The sequence below is a fragment of the Brachyistius frenatus genome, unplaced genomic scaffold (genome assembly GCF_029030835.1).
Source record: "Brachyistius frenatus isolate BFR_SWC_R1_liver_20210118 unplaced genomic scaffold, ASM2903083v1 Contig_178, whole genome shotgun sequence".
In the NCBI taxonomy this organism is placed as follows: Eukaryota; Metazoa; Chordata; class Actinopteri; family Embiotocidae; genus Brachyistius; species Brachyistius frenatus.
In genome coordinates, this window is record NW_027210777.1 from 180,764 (window position 1) to 200,644 (window position 19,881).

Below are 19,881 nucleotides of genomic sequence, written 5' to 3' on the forward strand. Positions count from 1 at the left end.
CTTCATATGTCTTGTGTTTAAAATCTTAATTTGTAAATTAAAGCTGTCCGCTTAATGTGATGTTGTTAAAACAACAATATTTACCTAAAATTTGCATGTTAACCTGATGTTAACCTCTCTGCAGCGCCCCCTGGTGTGGAGGCAGGTGTCTGCAGCTTGTGAATCACCTAGTGATGTTATTTAAAATCTTAAATTTAATTAAATATAAATGTTGTTAATGTAAGAAAGATGCAACAAAACCCTTTCAATACTGTTCCTTGCGTCATTTCAAGGATTTAAATCATTTTTAGGTTTTGTGTGATAATGATTAAACAAAAAGATTTCAATAAAAAAAAAGGCATAAATTACAAACTCACAAACTCAGTTTGTTCTTCCCGACCAGCAGAAAATTAAACACAAACATCTTGAACAATAAACAAATTGGTTTTTTTGTGTACTCTGATGGAAACGTGACAGACTCTCATCTCAGTATTTCACAAGTTTTCCACGAGTTCAACTCGGTGTGAAACCCCACATGGTTCTGTTTTTATTATTTCTACTGCCGAGACCACCCGCCCTCACACACACAAACTTGTACATCTGTCTTTGTGAGGACTCACGTTGACGTGATGTATTACCAGGACTCGTACCCAAACCTTAACCGTCACTGTTAAATGCGCAACCTCAACCCTGAACTGGACTCTGACCTGAACCCCCAGTCAGCCCAAAATGTCCTCACAAGGTTTGAAATTCATATTGGTTCTCACAAAGGAAAACACAAACCCACCCAGAGTTAATCCCGGCTCAGTGTCAGTAATGTTATGTTGACTTCATGACCCGGGAGCTGAAATAATGAGGAGCAGGAGGAGCAGGAGGAGCAAAAGAAAAGGGGGTGAAGATGTAGAGCCGGATGAGGAAGAAGAGGGTGATTAAAAAGGAGGATTGCATCGAAAAGACTTTAGTCATCGACATTTATCTGATACAAAAAGCTGTATAACTCTGGACCGTCATAAGAATTCTGTGTAAAATAGATTTTTCTTTTCAAACTAAAACATGGCTGACCAAACAACCCAATCAAAGCACTTTACTGAAGCTTCGGAATCAACAAAGAACGAAGAAGTTGAATGAAAAATTTATTTAAAGCAACAAAGTGTAACCTGACGCACCACAGAACCGTCTGAAAAGTCATCCCTTGAACAACAGCAAAGGACCTTGTGAAGAAGCCGCAAGAAACGGGTTCAAAAGTATCTGGACGCACAGTAAAACAAGTCCTATGGCAACATAACCTGACGGGCACTCAGCTCCAACTTTGCCATGTAAAAAAAAAAAAAGCCAGACTACACTTTCAAGGGCACATGAGGAGAAAGATCTTATTTTTTAGGAGAAATGGAAGTAATGAAAAAAATAAAAGCTGAAATCATTCTGACATTGGGATTTTTTAAATTTGAATTAGATGTCAGAAAATGTAAATAATTGGATTTCAATGGATTTGGCTAACGCATATGTAAATTTCCAACTTCAATATGTAGACATTTGGTCATCAGCAGTGTCTTACAATTGAACACACACACCTGCCTGTGTACGTCCAAACACACACACATTATTCCTGGTTATCCGAGTTTTCCGCGTGACTGTTAGCAGTCTGCCGTCAACGTAGGAGTTCGTTTTTCGGTGCTTTTTTCTTTTTTTTAATATCTGCTGGATGAGGAAACATCCAGAAACACTCACTGACTGTAATGTTCTTATTCCAGCCTGTTAGACCTGAACATCAACCCGGAGAATTAAGCACTCTTTAATGCTGCGTTAATGCTACCAGCGCTCAGATTGAGTTAAGGTCTCACTGTTATGTAAAAAAAAAAAAAAAAAAGGCTCTTCCCAAGGTTAAAGTGGATTAAAAGTCGGACGCCTCTGCAGCTTCACCTGGAGGCAGCCGCCCTTATTACAACGATATTCCTATTTCAGCTGCTCTCATTTCTTGTCCACATCTCCTACTATTTGTACAGCATTTCTACTTTATATATTTCTACCGCACTGCATTTCAATAGAGAAGTTTGTCCCAACTTTTGCGGACCCGACACGTCCCACTTCTCTCTCCATTTCATGCTTCAAACACGAGGGCGCCGGGTGATTATTATCCCAACCGAGTGCAGGTGGCCGGTCCATTCAAGTTTTAAGGCCAAGTGGGGCAGTAGTGAGGAGGGTTTGTGCTCAGCTGCTGGGATGAAGTGCGTAGGAGTGATTGAGGTAGCAGCGCCAAGGGCAGTACTTTTAGCCAGTCACTTGTGATCCAATTGCACCGTCAGATCGCGACGCCAGTTGCGCAAATCCTCTAAATGGCAGAGGTGTCTCTTGTTGACTGATTGTGCTCTCTGGGAAGTTAAGGCACTGCGACGCACCGCGCTGTCACCTGGTGGTGCGTTATTTTAAAGGAAAGTTTTAGTTTAGAGAGACTGTAACAAAATTTGCAGACGAGTGCATGCATGGTTCACTGAAAACATTTTAAACCCAGCACAGATCCTGGATCAGTGGTCTTCATTCCAAATCCTCTCCACCCTCCCCTCCCTTTTTTTTTTTTTTAGCTGACAGATCTTATTGGGTCCCGTCCTCTTCCTGCCTTGACCTCAGCTGACCATCAGATGTTTTATTTGAACCTTCTCGTCCTGATCTGATGTTTCACAGTAACGTCAGTGTTACGGGATTTTTAAGGGACAGAGATAACGTGGAGGGATCCCACAAAGAGTGGTTTGTTCTCCGAGGACTCTTGACACACATAGATCAGGTGTCCGCAGCTTTTCTGCTCTCTGAGGGCTGGAAAAGAAACCAGTGTCTTTAAATAAGGGAGGGGGCAGGATGTTATTTGGAGCATCTACACTAATCCAGGAGGAAGATGATCCAGCTGTTTCAGACTCTGCAGGAAGCGACCAGTAGTTCACTGTCTGTGGGGAGTGGCGAGTTCAGTGTCTGTAATAGCAGCATCTGTAGTGGATGACAGTTGGTCTAAACTTGCCCGAGGTCTCAACTTCAAGCTGAGCAGCAGCTCTGTGGGAGATCAGCGACTGTACACAGATCACATTCCTGCTCTGGATGCTCCTCACTCACTCACTCACTCACTCACTCACTCACTCACTCACTCACTCACTCACTCACTCACTCACTCACACACACACTCACACACACACACACACACACACACACACACACACACACACACACACACACACACACACACACACACACACACACACACTCTCTCTCTCTCTCTCTCTTTCTCTCACGCACACGCGACGCCCATCTGATAAAAACTTTACAAAGAAACTAAACATCTGCTCAAAATCTCAATAATGAAGCCAGAAACAGGTTATATAAAAGGGAATAATAATACATCAGTCCACAAAGCCACAACTCCACTTCTCTCAATGAGCCTTCTACAAGGTTTTGACCTAAGCGTACTGAAAGCATTCACGATTCATGATTAATTTTAAATCCAGGGACGTATCATATTATTAAAATGTTTCCAGGGCCAAGAAAAGTCTCATGTACAACGCCAAAGCAAAAAAAAAAAAAACGTAGTAATTTAAGTACAAGTAAGCGTGCACTATCTGCATCCATGGTGTAATTTTTAGCATGTTAGCATGCTAACACAAAGTCCAGCAGAGGCTGATCATCATCAAATCAACTGTATAATCCAAATAAAATATAGAGACAGTTGTAGATCTGTAGAAGTCAAATGTTCTTGTTTTAAACCAGTGTTTTAATTAAATTTGACCTGTTCTTTTCCTGTCTGGATAATATCACGCTGGTCAGAAGTAACAATCCTCATATCATTATACAACGGCACATATGAGCTGCAGGAAAGCTGTGGAGATTTAAACACAAAGACACCCCTGATGTCTGGCAAACAGAACTGTTTTGACTGAAGCTTCCATCACATGGAAAAGAGTATTAGCGTCGCTCGGACGCAAAACAGACCCACTCGAAGAGAACGAACCGGAACTTTTAATTAGACAAAATCAAAACAAAAGACAGTAAAAAAAAATAAATAAAAAAAAAAAAAATGCAGCAGAAAATGTTTCCATCTGAAACATTTTAACAGTGAACTGCCCCCACAGATTTGTGATGAAGAAATGTTCACATTTCCATCCTATACCCGTCTGTCCCATCTCTCGCTTCATCTATACAAGAGTCTGAAAGCCTTCCGAAAATGTTCCTCTTTGCTCTGGTTACATTCCTCCCTCAAACATTTTCTTTGCCCTTCTCATTTTACCAGCTGCATGCTGGGAGCTGGCCAAGCCGAAATTCCTGCCTGTTGCTGTCTGGTCTGGCTGTATACCTGCACACAGGTACGCTGTAACACTACCGAGCCGACCCTGAGCTCCGCCCCAGCTCCGGACACTGACCAGAGCCTCGGAGGTGATAGAACAAGGCCAACGTGAAGAGTGGTGGTGTTGGACATTTATTTGGTGCAAAGTCTAAGCTGTGCATTACTACTCATGTTGAGGGGCCGAATCAGCAGCCAAGCTGCAATCAACAAACTTCCTGTGCTATATAGAGCTCCGTTCACCTCACATGATATCTCATGTCTTTCTTTATGGTTTGGAAACCTCTGATTTGTGCCTTAATGGTACAAAACGAAGTTTAAATTATAAAAACTTAAATTTGTATTTTACTCAAATATTTGCCAATTTGGCAACACAGTTTGAGACATACAAAACTGTATCATCTGTGTAAAAATATATGAGCAGAAAGATAATTTAATATACGAATGATGTAAGTAGTACTGAGCCAAGAATAGACCCCTGTGGCACCCCAATACTGATGCTGACCACAATGTGCATCCACTGAGGTACTGGCATTGATGGAAGTGAAACTTATCATGGCACAAAAAAAACCCTGAAATTATGATATTTACTACACCTAGAATATTTACTCATTTAGTGAACAAACCGTTGGACTAAAACACAGAGCTAAAGATACACTCTTTCTTTACAGCTCTCCCACTATGCGAGATGTTTTTAAAGTCCACATCAACCATTCAGCTGATTACTTGTCGCCCCCTCACAGTGATGCAGCACCCTGTTTACGCTGTTCTCAGTGCATGTAATAATCCATAAAAGATGTTTAAAAAAAAATAATAATAATAATTTTTGAATGAGTTGTCAGTAAAATCAAAGTCAACAAACCTCAAACATCAGAGCAAAACGCAAAGTTGCTGTTTCTTTAACAGGCAGCTTTATTTGATTATACATCAAAAACAAATTGATTAGTCCCATATTTGTCAGCAATATTTCAGTGATTAAGTAGTTTCTTGTAGTAGCTCGTTTGTTTTTGAGGTAATTCTGTTAAGTTGGTGCTGATATTATTACTATATTACACACACATTGATTAATCGTTATTACTGCATTGTAAATACCCACTAAGCGGTTGTGGTTGATTTTTCTTCAGTTCGTTCCTATTTCTCCTTCTCTCCCTCAGGTTGACCTGTCACTGAGGCCCCTCCCACCTCCCCCTCTGATGTCACCACTGCAAGGTGCGTGTGTGTCTGTGTGCGTGTATGAGCTTATTTAAAGGGCTGCCTCTCTCTCGCCGGGCGATCAACACCGGCTCAGCATCGTCAGTTTACTGCCTGCTGCTTCTTCCAGGGAATAAACTCTGAACAGTTTTCCTCCGAGACGCCTGCTGAAGAAACAGTCAGTAGGACTGAGATTCCCACTGACTCTGCACAAAGATCCTCACTGACCTGCTGAATGACTTTCTTTTTGGCTCAATGATTGACTGGCTGACTGATTGACCCACTTTGTTAACTGGTTTACTTACTGTTTTTTTCCTGCTCCTCTTGCTAACTAGTTTGCTGATTGGCGGTTTCATGTATTCACTGACTGTTTAAACTGGAATTGGCTCACTGATTGGTTGATTGGTTTGCTGACTTAACAATAATTTGTTTACAGTTTACCAATTTACTTTATTTGATTGTTAATTCTTTTGCTGACCAATTTGTGATTAACTGGCTTTTTACTGACTGGTTTGACGAGTGGTTGATTGATTTGGTGGCTCTGGTTGGAAAACCAACTTACTGTTTCTTTCCTACTCTGATTGGAGTCTACTTATTCTTTTCCAGTTGTTAACATTTTGAACTACTCCCTGCCTGGTTTGCTGACTGGTTCACCATTGGTTCACAGTTTGTTACCTAACCTGTTAGTTTTTACAAGATGGAAGATCTTGCTTAAATGTTACTGAATGGTTTGGTTTAGTTGTGTAATTTGAAATAGATTACTGTCTTGTCTGACTTGTCTTTAATTTCATTATGTGTATTAACTCATTTACTAAAAAGCTGGTTGATTATTGAATAATAGTTGGTTAGCTGCTTTCTGATTTACTGTGTTAATTGTTGTGATTAACAGTTTTAGTAGCTGACTGGTTGACATAACTAATCTAATTTTGTGCCAGTTGACTGACACTTTATGTAGTTACTACCTGGTTTATGAACTGCTTTACTCATTGGCTGATGTATTTTTAATGGTTTATTCTCAAATTATCTGTATTAACTAAACCAGTTAACTGGTTTACATTATGTTTATTGATTGACTTTGTTTGTTAAGTGGTTTATTGACCATTTTAGTAAAAAACAGACACTATGGCTAATTGATCACTAGTTTACTGAGGTAACTACTGATGAAACCATTATACTCATTCTTTTCAAGATGACTAATCCTGTTTAACTGTTAATGGCATGATTTAAATGTCACAATTAACTCGTCTCCACATTGTTTACTTATTGACCGACACTGTTTTCTAGCTGCTTTCCTGACGGGTTTAGTCCTTTTTGAGAGATAAGATGAGTTTTGATAACTAATTTACTGACTTGGTTGAACTGTGATTGGTTCACTAACTACCTATTTTGATTACTGACCGGTCCATAAGTGGCGTGGTTGTCTGTGGACTGGTTTACTGACTGCCAGAGTAGCTGATGTCTATGTTGAAGCCAGCAACTGATGAAGTTAGTGTCAGATGGGGGATGGAAACTGAGAGAGCAGCGGTCTTCTCTACCTGATCTGGAGACGAGTCCGTCCCTCAACAAGCTCAGCGATTCATTCAGAAAGAAGTCGTGTAAAACAATATATGGTTAGAAAGAAGCCAAACTTTTATTCCAGTAAATGTCGCGAGATGGCCTCGGAGTCCATCTCGTCAGTTACAGGTCAGTTACATCTCCGGTGGGTTGCAGAGGTAGGCATGTTAATTACTGCTCTCTGAATGAATAGCTGAGCTCAGTGACTCATCTTGCAGAGTGATCAGGGAGAGACCCTGCTGGTCTCCGTTTCCACCGCCGGTCTCTCAGCATACAAATGCATTTTCCTGTGATATATACTTAATTAATTAAAAGTCACAGCTTAATAAATATATAAAGTATAGTTTTGAAATGACATGATGCACTAACTGGTTCAGTTCCGTCCAGTCGTGTCTAGTTTGAACAGTTAAATCCTGTGTTATGAATATATGATTTACCGGCTGTTTATTAGCAGAATGATGTCACGTATAAACATGTGAAGTATCTGCTTTTCACAGTAAACTGAGATCGTTTCGTTTCAGGTGCAGAAATGTCTCCGCTGTCTGTCCTGCTGCCTCTGACAGGTACATTCTATTCTATTCTATTCTATTCTATTCTATTCTATTCTATTCTATTCTATTCTATTCTATTCTATTCTATTAAATGCACTTTCTCTCTCTCTGTTGTGTGTATGACAGGTTGATGTAATCGCTGTCTCACTTTTTCTTTCAGGCTTTTTCTTCTTGATTTCTTCAACATTTGGCTCAGAATCCAGTGGTGAGTCCTGAAACATGTCTGTCTGTCTGTCTGTCTGTCGATGCTGTCCTATCATATTTACAATACATGTGAGCTGCAAGTATAAAAAGTGAAACCCGTGTAACCATAGCAACAGCAGCGATGCTTTAGACTCTTCGGGCAGTTAACTAACAAGTGAAACTAACCCGACAAGAAACACACCTGTTTTATTTTGTATGCGTAACATGTATGACCTAAAGCTGTGGCTAGGTGCAAATGAATGTCCTCATAAGTGCAGTAGAAAACTCAGCACTGACCAAAAAAAGAACAAAAATAGTTTAAAATCCCTGTTAGCTCCCCCCAGAGGCTGCCAAACGCAACACAAGTGTCTGCCAGTTTCTGACCAAAGCAGTTGTCAGGTGCGGTCATGTGCGTCGTCGGAGCACTGATATCTTGAGGGAACAGAAAGTGACTGACTGACCAAAACCAGGTCTAGGAATATGCACCTACATAGGTGGGTCCACAACACACATTCCTTGTGTGTGCTTGTTACACACACATGGACACACAGCAGTGCACAAATATGCAAAAGATGAAAATGAGAAAGATTGCAAAGTGAAAAGCTATTATCATGAACATCAATCTGCACCAGAGCAGATCTGTTTCCTCTGTTCTTCACCACCTGTTGGTGAATCTGCCATTATCGTAGTTATGATGGGAGAAATGAGCCAGAAGCACATCTGGCTCTCAACAGGAGCGAAACATTAAAAACTATGATGGATTTATTTCATGTGCGTCCAAAACACACCAATAATTAATTGAGGCAATAAGCAGCATGAGCTATGTGTCCTTACTTTGTGCTCAGATTATCCACTGCTAAACTGGCAAAAGTGGATTTGGACAAGTCTGAAATGGACTTGGGCCACGCGCTTTACACCACGCGCTGAGATCATTAGAATAGAGCCCGAAATTCTTATGAGCGGTCACAGCAGAAAGTGGCTGCAGTTTGGTGGTGGCGTTGAAGAAGAAAGCTCCATCAGGTCCATTTCTCGCTTGGTAGCGAGGGATTATATAAGATTAAAAAGCAGCTGCAGCGCTAAGACGATAGCATCCTCTTTAGGAATGCTGTTTCCTTGTTTCCCTGAATCGATGCAACAGAGCCGGAGGGTGCAAAGTTAGCACGAACCACAGAGACACAATAGGTATATTAACTCTTTAAGCCCTAGAGGCCCCCCGATTGGGGGCCAGGGAGAAGACTTAGCAAAACTATCATTAAAATATGGACATATATATACTGATATTTACACATCTGAACAAATCTCACAAGTGTTTCCTTTATTATTAAAAATGTTTGATTTTAATAAAAAAAAATTATTGTGGTTGCAGAGATATACTCTTTTTATTATGGGTATGCAATTTTCAAGCAGAGGCCTAAAACATAGGTGTGTTTTTAAAGGGTTAACAGAGGCTGAAATAAACCGGTATTATCCTTTATAATCTAAAGGGTTCATCCTCTGGAGAGCAGGAATTAGATCAAGAAAATGAATGTTGCTGTTGAGGTGTTTATGTTATTTTTTTTCTTTCATGATCTAAATATAAAACAGCTGCGGCAAACACAAATACAAAAAGCTGCCCTCCCAAGTCTAAACTAAAAGTCATCACCACGCAATACAAACAGGCGACAGAAAAAGAAAAACCTGTAAACAAACACAGCATCTTAAAAAGAAATTATTCAGCAATTGTTTACATTTACACAGAAACTCTCACAAAATCTTCCAAATTTCCCCCACAATTCAGCTTCTTTAACTTTAACTTCTAAACTAAAAACGGTGATAGTTCAATAAATAACTTTCCTTCCTTCATGACAATATCCATTTCTTTGCAAAGTAATTAATCATGATCGATATCCCGGTAGCAGGAGATCCAGACGTGGATTCATGTTGACATTGATTCAGTGAAAGCCTCGATAGACCTCCAAAAACGACTGGCAGAAGATAAGTCGTGTTTCAACACGAGCTTCAACGTGTCGTAAACGCAACAGAAATATACGTTACTAAGATCCTGATCCGTCATCTAAAACCTTTGATGAGTTATTTGTTTCAACACCGGCCCCTCTGTGGACAGTTTGAGGTAACTGGAAACTTCCCGGTACGACTTTTTCTACAACTTTTCTTTTCCGTGTTTATGTTGAACCCGAATCATAAAAATGTCTGAAATTCAACCCAACCACCCGACTGTCCTCTGATAGATGAAACAGATGAAAAAGCTCCTTTTATCCTTCGTCAGTCCTTTCAAAGAGGACATTTGTTATTTCGACTATATTTCAATGAACTCTCTCACAAATAGTATTATGTAACATTGAATCTCCTTTTTTTTAAACCATGTCATTAATCTTGTTGGTTTTTGAGTTCTTTATATTTATTTAAAGATGCTCTGGTTATTGTTTCACCTGTCAGTATAACAGTGACAAATGGAACAGTGCTAGAAAGTTTCCCGGTTTATATTACCATAATCACAACAAATCTTTGATATATTTTGTATTTTAATAACCATTTTTAAAACTTTTTTCCCTTCCTTTTCATCTTCCTTTTATTTATTTTTTTATACTGATCTTTATATTATAATTAAATCAGATTTTTTTTTTCATCTTCTGCTCTATTTTTTATTTATTCCATTTCTACCTTTATTATATCGTGTTTTATGTACGTTTTTATGGTTTTTCCAGCTTCTGTTTTCTTTTTTCATTTAATTATTTTTATAATGTATTTGTGTGTTATTTATTAATATTATGTTAATTTGCTTTGCCACAGGACTAAACCAATTAACCACATATGAAGTAGTTACAGTACTTTGACTTTAAGTGATGCCAATATTTGTGTAGTTTTACTTGAGTAGGACTTTAACTTGTATCTTGAGTATTTTGAGGGTATGATTTTGTTTCTTTGCTCAGTGCCTTACCCGGTGACCTGCGTGACTCGCGGAGCCGACCTGACGCAGGACGGCATGGTGATTTTATGTCCTCCTGACTGCAAAAATTGGAGGATGTCGGTGTTCGGGACGGGAGTCTACGCCTCCGTCTCCTCTGTCTGTGGAGCTGCTGTGCACAGGTACGACTAAGATAGAAAAAAATTTAAATAGGAGAGATTAATATTTGTTTTTCATGTCCTTTAAGTATTTTATGGGGTTTATTTTTTATCTCCATTAATTATTAGTCATTTTAAGTGCAATTATTCTCATTTGTTTGTCTAATAATACATAATTATTGGATCAATTTGATTTTTTTTTTTTTTGCAAATTGTCTCCATTTTATGAATTTTTTTTTAATTATTTTGCTTTTTATTTGTTATTTTAATTATGTTTTTGTTCAAGTAAGATCAATTAGATGATTTTTCCATTGTCCTTTTATTCTATTTCTGTCTTTTTTATTAATTTTTCTTAATAAAAAAAAATTATTTTCTCATTTTAATAATTTTTTAAAATACATTGTTTCATGTGTGGCAGGTTATCATTATTATATTTCTTTGCTGTCTAGTTGTAGGTTGATTACTTCCTTGTTTTCTAAATACAGATACACTAAAGCCTTTAAGACGCAACACCAGCTGCAGCTTATTGTCACTGTTTTAATATGAATAAATATATTACATTACTTCCCTGTATGGGCAGTCAGGCTGCAGCAGGTGGAGGCGGGCAGAGCGAGAAGTGTTTCTGCTGCGTTGGGAGTAGATTTTCGGACACGTGGACCAGACTCTGTTCTGCTACCGAGATGTGACATAATAGTGAGCAGTGTGAGTCCCGCTGCGTGCTGAACCTCAACCGAACACCAACACCATGAAGGAATGTGCAGGAACGAAGGATTAATCTTTTAACCCCGAGTGACCCCCTCCTTCCTCTGCAGAGGGCCTCCAGGAGAGGAAACACTCTGAACGGCACCGACTCTGCTCCCTTTATTCCCTCGCTCCTTCATAGATGTTTCCTCTTCCTGTTATCTGAAGCGTTTTTCTCTCGCCATTATGAGCAGAACTTCCCGTTCGCGTCATGAAAACTTCAGGGACGCAGATTTAAGTTTCACCTCAGCTACATCAATGTAAAATGTGAAGTAGACGACCGTCAGGACTTATAAATCGTGCTCCCATATTTCAGCTGTTATCTTCTGTGATTGTCAGGTGACGACATCCAACCAGGAGTCTGTGCTGCTCTCTAATTCCCTACTTTTATTGTTTAAAATGTGATGTTGGACTTTGTCTTGGCTCCTATAGGGGGGTCCTGGGACCGTCTGGGGGCTCCGTCAGGGTTCATAAGCTGCAGGGACGACACAAGTATGTGAGCTCCTACGCTCACGGCATCCACTCGCAGGCCCTGTCTCACTGGACCTCCTCCTTCAACCTCACCAGTAGGTGTAGTCGAGTAGCGATTCATTGGTTTGTTTATTGATCAGCTGATTTTAAAGTAAGACAAACGTTTGTCCCGGGTTTCTCCTGGCCCCTTCTTGTTTTCTTGTGTCTTCCCGTGATTTTCTTGGCCCCCAAACTTATAAATGATTATCATACACGGATCCGTAAGCTTCGGATGTTTGTCTGACGTTCTCACTGGATTCCAAGTACAAACTTGTAACACAGCTGGTTTAAATGCTGCTGATCTCCTCCTCACAATTTTCTGTATCTGCTGTTTGTTACCAGAGCCTGTTAATGTTCCACTGGAGCTGACCAGTGAGACTAGCACCACCGCTCTGCCTGCTGTCGCACAACCAGGTGACTGATACACACCATCATATACTACTAAATCTAATCCACTGATTTCACTGACTATTAAACAACTATTACACAAAGGCATTTATTTCTATTTCGCTCTGTTTTATATTATTATAAATTTGTATTCATTTGCTTTACATCTGTTTTAAAGTGATAACACAGATATTTCCCATTACTGTCTGGGTAATACGTCTTTCTTTTCTTGAGGCTTCCAGACTCAGCAGGAGTTTCATGCTTCCAGCAGACAGACGTTGTTACCTCAGCGTGCGTGCGTGCGCGCGTGTGTGTGCGCGCGTGCGCGTGTACTTGCATTTCAATCTGTGTGAGGACCAAGGTTGTGGACCTTAAGAGTGAGGATGTTTAGTTCTGACCTTCAAGGAGCTGTTTGACGGTTCAGACTTTAGGTTCAGTTTAGGATGAGGGGATAAGGAGTGCATAATGTCAGTGAGGGTCCTCACAAAGATAGAAACATGTGTGTCGTGTTGCAGCAAAGAAGCTGAAGAAGCCGTCAGTGAAGAAAGCTCTGGCAGGCGGAAATAAAGGTACGTTGTATTACTTATGTTTTGTTTTTGTTTTTTATTCCAAAAAATTGTTTTGCTATTTTTAATCGCCCACAATTTGAATTTCCTCTGCCAGGTCATCATAATCATTATCAATCTGCTATAATCATTATATTTAAATAAGATATTTACCTGTGTGTGCGCGGGCAGACTGTAAGATGGACATCGCCATGGTGATCGACAGCAGTAACAACATCGGGCAGCGGAGGTTCAACCTGCAGAAGAGCTTTGTTACCAAAATGGCGGCCATGTTGAGAGTCGGACCAGCGGGACCTCATATAGGTCTGATACAGGCCAGGTCAGGCTCAACACACACACACACACACACACACACACACACACACACACACACACACACACACACACACACACACACACACACACACACACACACACACACACACACACACACACACACACACACACACACACACACACACACATTAAAGTTAGGTTTAGGGAATTTATGACATCACTGTGTGTCTCAACAAATACAGATGTGTATGTTCTGATTATCTGTTTTTATTTGTCTTGTGTTTACAGTGACGTTCCCAGGATAGAGTTCCTTCTGACCAACTACACTCAGCCTAAAGAGCTACTGTTTGCTATCAAGGAGCTGGCCTACCTGGGAGGAGACACCAACACAGGCAACACACACACACAATAAATTTTAGCATTTGTGGTATTTTTGAAATAGGACCTAAAGACAAACAACGCCACAAGAGGGCGCAGACGTTACCAGAACTGCTGCAATCCATTTTTAAAGTGACTGATTGTCTCAGCTCTCCTTGTAAATGCTGCTTGTCAGTTTATTATATCAAAAACATTATATTTGTTTACCTCTTTGTATGTTTTGGTGGTAAAAATATTTGTTTGTAAAGTTATAAATTCAATTGAGTAAATAGTACCATACTTGTGTAAATGCTCTTGTGCCCTCCATTGGTTGGTTTTGTTTGAACGTAACATTCGTTAGCGCAGAACACACAAACTCTAGATGATAAATGCATTATGAAGAAACAAAACCTAAAGTTTAATAAGAGAAAAGAAAGTTTAATAAAGACAAAAAATAATCGTTTATTTCTTAGAAGGGCTGTGCTGCTGTAATTACATTCAAATGGCTTACTTGTTACTCTTGTTGGCCTCCTCAGGTAAAGCCATCATGTTCACCGCGGAGACCTTCTTCAACCAGGAGAACGGGGGCCGGCGGGGTCACCCTCGGGTGATGATGGTGTTGGTTGACGGCTGGCCGTCCGATGACCTGGAGCAGGCGGCCATATTGGCCAGAGAGAGCGGCATCAATGTGTTCCTTGTGTCTGTGGCCAAACCGGCACCGGAGGAGCTCGGCATGGTGTGGGACAAAGACTTCATGAAGAAGGTACAGAATTTGTATCTATTTAGATGCATAAACACACAGATTAGTTATTAATGTGCTGACTGAGTTGGTGTTTTGACTGTGAGAAGTTACAGCAGCTCTGTGCAACGTTAAAACAGTAGAAACGTGAGTTTTCTGGGTTACTGACGGTTTCTTCTTCTCCTCCTGCAGGCCGTGTGTAAAGATAACGGCTTCTTCAGCTATTCTGTTCCCAGCTGGTTCAGCACCACCAAACACGTCCGACCTCTCACTCAGAGACTCTGCGCGCTGGACAGCCTGCTCTGCAGTAAGACACACCTGCACCTGTCTAAGGACAGCAGAGAGGACACAGAGGTCATGACCTAAAGAGCACTTTAGATTTGATGATAAAAACGTACAAATACCTAATAAATACTAGTGTTTGACAATTTATTGGAACAATAATGAAATCCCACCCGAATATTTTCCTAGCAGAGTGTTTAGAGAACAGCTTAAAGACTCTGGGACTAATAAAGTAACTACCTAACCTAACCTAACCTTAAAACTAGAGTTGAATAAAATAACAATAGAAAAATATCCAAATTAGTTGAAAGCTTTGTATTTTCAGGTCTCTTCAACATTATCTGGTTACTGGACAGTAAATAGCAGTAAATATATTTTTTAATGAAATCACGTTATCTAAAAAGTGGTTCAGTGGTTAGCGCATTACATGAAAGTAATTAAATGTGTTTTTAGGCAAAACCTGCTACAACTCCGTGAACATCGGCTTCCTCATCGACGGTTCGTCCAGCGTCGGCGATGGAAACTTCCGGCTGGTGCTGGACTTCCTGGCGGGAATTGCCAGGAGCTTCGACATCTCAGATGTGGGATCTCGCATTGGTCAGCTAAGCAGCATGCAGACAATCCATTAACTGAGGTTCCGATTGGCTGGCTAACTGGCTGTGTTGGTGATGCAGGTGCGGTGCAGTTCACCTACGATCAGAGGCTGGAGTTCGGCTTGTTCGACCACTCCAACAAGGAGGACGCCATCAACGCCGTGAGGAGGATCCCCTACATGAGCGGAGGAACATCGACCGGATCGGCCATCAGCTACACCACCCAGAACCTGTTCAGGTAACACGGGTGCCGTCCCATCGCACTCCTGCAAATGCACATTAGATTCGTTGGGACACGTCAGTGGTACAAAGCAGACCGTTTTACAGTTTTAGTTTTCTGTGGCAGGCAAACAGGACGAGGCCGCAATTTCCTCATCGTGGTGACAGACGGCCAATCGTATGACGACGTCAGAGGCCCGGCGGTGGCTGCACAAAGACAAGGTGTGTGTGTGTGTGTGTGTGTGTGTGTGTGTGTGTGTGTGTGTGTGTGTGTGTGTGTGTGTGTGTGTGTGAAAACTGACATGTTTTCAAGTTCACTCGCTTTCCCGCTCAGCCCATAGACTTAAGATTGTGATGACGGATTTAAATACTAACAATATGAAGTATAAAAACTGACCATGGTGTCCTCTCAACAGTTTCACAGACATCTTATTTCTAATGGTGGTCAAAGGGGAAACTGCTTTGTGGGCTTCAGGGGATTTGTTTTTGTTGCATTGCTGCAGGTGACCAGTGCAGCAAATTGGCAGCACTGCATCAGCTCTATTAAATACATCAGCAAAAAAAAAAAAAAAAAAAAAAAAGCAATGGCAGTTTGTGTCACGTCTCCCTCCTGTTACTGGTTTCTCCTGTCCACCAATCACCAGGCATCACTGTCTTCTCGGTGGGAACGGCCTGGGCGCCGCTGGATGACCTCAGAGCGATGGCGTCGGAGCCGAAGGAGAGCCATACCTTCTTCACCCGAGAGTTCACCGGCCTCGCCGAGTTCATCCCGCTGCTGGTCCGAGGCATCTGCCGAGACTTCACCGAGAACAACTGAGAACACACACACAGGTCTGAGATTCTATACCTGCGAGGACCTTGGTTCTGTTAACATTACTTGGTCACCAGAACCCCCAAAGATCTGATCCTTTACTTTATCAGGAGTCACATGACCAACCTTTTTTTACACTCTGAGGGTCTTTGCGAGATTGGCAGGTAGAGTCACACTAATTAGGTAATGCTGACTAATCAAGTCTCAAACAGACCAGAATAAAAAGTAGAAGACCAGGTCTTCACAAAGATAGAAGCACTTGAGAGAAGAACTCACACAAACTCTGTATATATACTGTACACATGTACCCTCTAATACTAATACATGAAAACACATGTACATAAAAGATGCTCTTATACATATAAAAAAGGTCTATTTAAGTTTGTTCAATGAGCTGTTGGGAAATTAAAAAAATCAACAGTAGAAATCAGAATCATTCACCCTTCCCTGAACGCTCCGCTGATGACTAAAAACTAGTAACACTTTACAAAGGCAGGAAACTACTCAGAAGAAAATACAAACTATAAAATGAAACTCTGATTATAGCGGGGGGAAAACAAAATCAATAATTGATATATCTGCATCTCATGAAATAAATCAAATGCAATTGTAAGAAAGTTGACTTTCAATTATTGTAAAACAAACCCCTTACTTGAGGAAAATAATGTGATTATAATGAGATCTTTGTGTCATAATTAGAGAAAATTATCCCATAATTAAAAAATGTTTCTAATAAATGATTTTCTTCCAAATCTCAGAGGATAAAATTAAAGATAACTGGAGGAAAGTTTATTTTTCAGGTTCCTTTCTCATAGTTATAAGCAACAATTTCATAATGAAGAGACTTTGATGTCGGAATTAAAAAGTCTAGATCTCAAATTCACCAAAAAACTATTTTGTCTTCATGTAACCTGTATATAGTATATTCTAATTTAACTCACTGGAGTTTTCCACTGCATGTCGTGACCTTGCTCCAGTGCGATCACGTTACACAGGTGATCGTTTGTTAAATTCTGTTCAATAAAATAAACTATCCACTCATCTCGTATTTGCATATAACACTAGTTGACAATTCTGTAATTATCTTGATGTACATTTGCAAAATATTTGTATTTTTCTTTTTCTATCATCTATAATCTTTTTTGAGCTGCAGCTCCGGCTGAAACCAAACTCAGAAATTTTCATTTTAACCATAAAACTCCATTTAACATGACTGTGGTTATTTTACAATCAGATTCACAAGACATCTGTTTAACAAGGACAACAAAAAAAAAAGTTTCAAAAACGTCACTTCCGGGTGTTGGCAATTCTATTTTCCTACACTTGTGATCAATATAGTCAATGGATTAATAGAACATAATAAACCATGAATAATCTGATGATCATTTATTTGCACTTCGTTGGGTACTTTTGATACTTTGCAGGACTTTTGTATTATTTTTACTTAAGTAAAGGACCTGAAGGATTTATTTTTTTCCCCTCCATGCCACCTACCAGGTTACTACACCCACGTCCATCTGCAGAAACAGTTTTAATTGTCTATAATGTTTAAACGGTTTCTTTGTAAAGGTCTCCAAGTTTTTACTGAAATAAACTGGATGAAAGGAAAAAAAAAAGTGGAAAACAGAAGATGAATTTAAAGGGTTAAACTCACCTGTGTGGGCTTTTGGTTGTCGGGCAGAAGTTTACAAGCGTCCGACTGTAAGAACACATGCCATTTTTTTTTTTTTTAAATCAGATTTTTTTTTTCTGTGTGTGAATGAACCATTCTATAATGTTGTCCTGTTTCTATATTTATTTCCTGTTTTTTCTCGTGTTTTCCTAATAAAGAATAGTTGTTTTTACAGCTTGTCCACCGGCTTCTGGTTATGTTACGGACAAAGACGGTGGCGCCATCTGTTGTCCAAACAGCAGACAACAGTAACAGATGCTACAAAATGTTCTTTTACAGCTATTTCTGCTTTGTTAGCATCTGTCACTCAGTAATCAGTTTAAGGTTTAAACCATAAAGCTGCACACGGTTGTGGTTTAGTCCCAGTGTCTGAACCTGCTGCCTGCATAAACCTGATTTATCACAAACCTCATAACACCGGTTAGCAAAGATGTTGTCCCATGCAACAACAAAAAAAAAACAATTAAGTGTAAATATATTTTCAGATTTTCTCCACCACCCAGTTTATTTTTCAGCGTACTCATATGGGTTGAGCCCATCTTTTTTTGGTAGCCAGTCGCTGGACACTGAGGAGGGTTGTTCCTGAGGCCAAATACAGGTGGTTTTCTCCACAAGTGCACTAAACACGGTCAAGTAAAAAAAAAAAAAAAAAAAAGGCTGATAGTAAGATTCCAAAAACAGATTTGACTTCAACATTAAAAAGTTTTATAAAAAAAAAACACGCACTTTAATTTGTGCAACAAACGAATACAAAAATTGTAAATGCCCGGACGTGGTAGCTTTAATTTGTTATTATTTCCAGATGGGAAAAGTTGGACTGTATTCCAGAGGTCAGGACGGTGCGTTTCCTCTTATACGGACTGTGGTTTCCGTACCTCCGTATTGGCAGGACGAGCCGCCAGCAAGAAATTAAACCAAATACGGACACACTGGTGGGTATAACTGCAGTTTTGTCCAGCAACTACTACGTATGGGAGCTGCTGCGCATACATTTGTTTCTGTCACTGCGCCAATTTGTCCGTTAGGTGAACGTCGCTGAAGTTGATGAACGCTCGTTAAGTGACTAAAAAAAAAAAAAAAAACCCGCCTAAAGTTAAGCTGTCAATGGACACACTTCGACCTCAAGCTTGCCCAAACCAGACGAGAATGTCAGCATTCATAAAACATTTATAAAACGTGCCCTACCTGTATTTATTGAAAGTAGGAAGCACGCTAACGTTAGAGCCCCCGCTCCCCCCTCCAACCGACCAGCGGGTTAAGGTTACCCCAAAAGAAGGCGGGAACGTTTTTTGTAAACCCAAAGTTCCCGGATGTGCCGGTCTAATCTATAGCGAATCAGCTATGAACAGCTCCTTATGCACACTTCCATCCCTGATTTTAAATATTAGATGAGATCCTGTCCGACAGGCCAATGAGGAGGGAACCAGAAGACTTTAGAACCACCTTCACCTTGTGTCACAGTTACAAGATGAGGTCTCCAAAAGTATTTCTCTTTTAAGACTACTTTGCTCTTCTTTACTTACCAGCAGCTAAAAAAACAACAACTGTCCCGGCTCCATCCTGTAAAAGTGGCAGATCAATGGGCCTCATTGTATGCGGCTCTACTACAAAGCTGCAAAGTGCAAAAAAATGAGTCTGACCCATAGAGACACAACAGACACATAATGGGGAAATAAAGCAGGCTGAAAAAAAAAAAATACACCTGCGATGAAAACAAAGTGGAGCCAAGCGGTCCAGTGAAAGCATGCAGACTGTAGTTAACAAATACTTACACCCCACAGTATGCTGTGATGTTATTTTATACTGCAAGTCCTCATTTGTGCAGCATAATGTTTCAGTAAATACCTGCAGTGTTGCATAAACTGAACTCCAGAACCTTTTTATTTTGG

General features: G+C 40.2%; 1 protein-coding gene across 1 annotated transcript; it reads left to right on the forward strand.

Annotated features, from left to right (window-relative positions):
- Positions 1-5,580: 5,580 nt before the first annotated feature.
- On the forward strand, positions 5,581-18,166 carry coch (coagulation factor C homolog, cochlin (Limulus polyphemus)). Its single transcript, XM_069717717.1, has 15 exons — positions 5,581-5,666; positions 7,564-7,605; positions 7,754-7,798; positions 10,707-10,863; positions 12,013-12,146; positions 12,433-12,504; positions 12,993-13,046; positions 13,215-13,362; positions 13,608-13,711; positions 14,213-14,439; positions 14,608-14,722; positions 15,151-15,294; positions 15,372-15,528; positions 15,637-15,731; positions 16,154-18,166. The coding sequence occupies exons 2-15, from the start codon at positions 7,572-7,574 to the stop codon at positions 16,324-16,326; spliced, it is 1,659 nt and encodes a 552-aa protein (XP_069573818.1). The 5' UTR covers positions 5,581-5,666; positions 7,564-7,571; the 3' UTR covers positions 16,327-18,166.
- The last annotated feature ends 1,715 nt before the right edge of the window (positions 18,167-19,881 follow it).

Excerpts from the sequence above, each read along its gene's own strand:
- coch (XM_069717717.1), top strand. The coding sequence starts at position 7,572 with ATGTCTCCGCTGTCTGTCCTGCTGCCTCTGACAG. Across the intron at positions 13,363-13,607 it reads ATAGGTCTGATACAGGCCAG|TGACGTTCCCAGGATAGAGT; the intron begins GTCAGGCTCAAC and ends TTGTGTTTACAG. Across the intron at positions 15,732-16,153 it reads GGTGGCTGCACAAAGACAAG|GCATCACTGTCTTCTCGGTG; the intron begins GTGTGTGTGTGT and ends ACCAATCACCAG.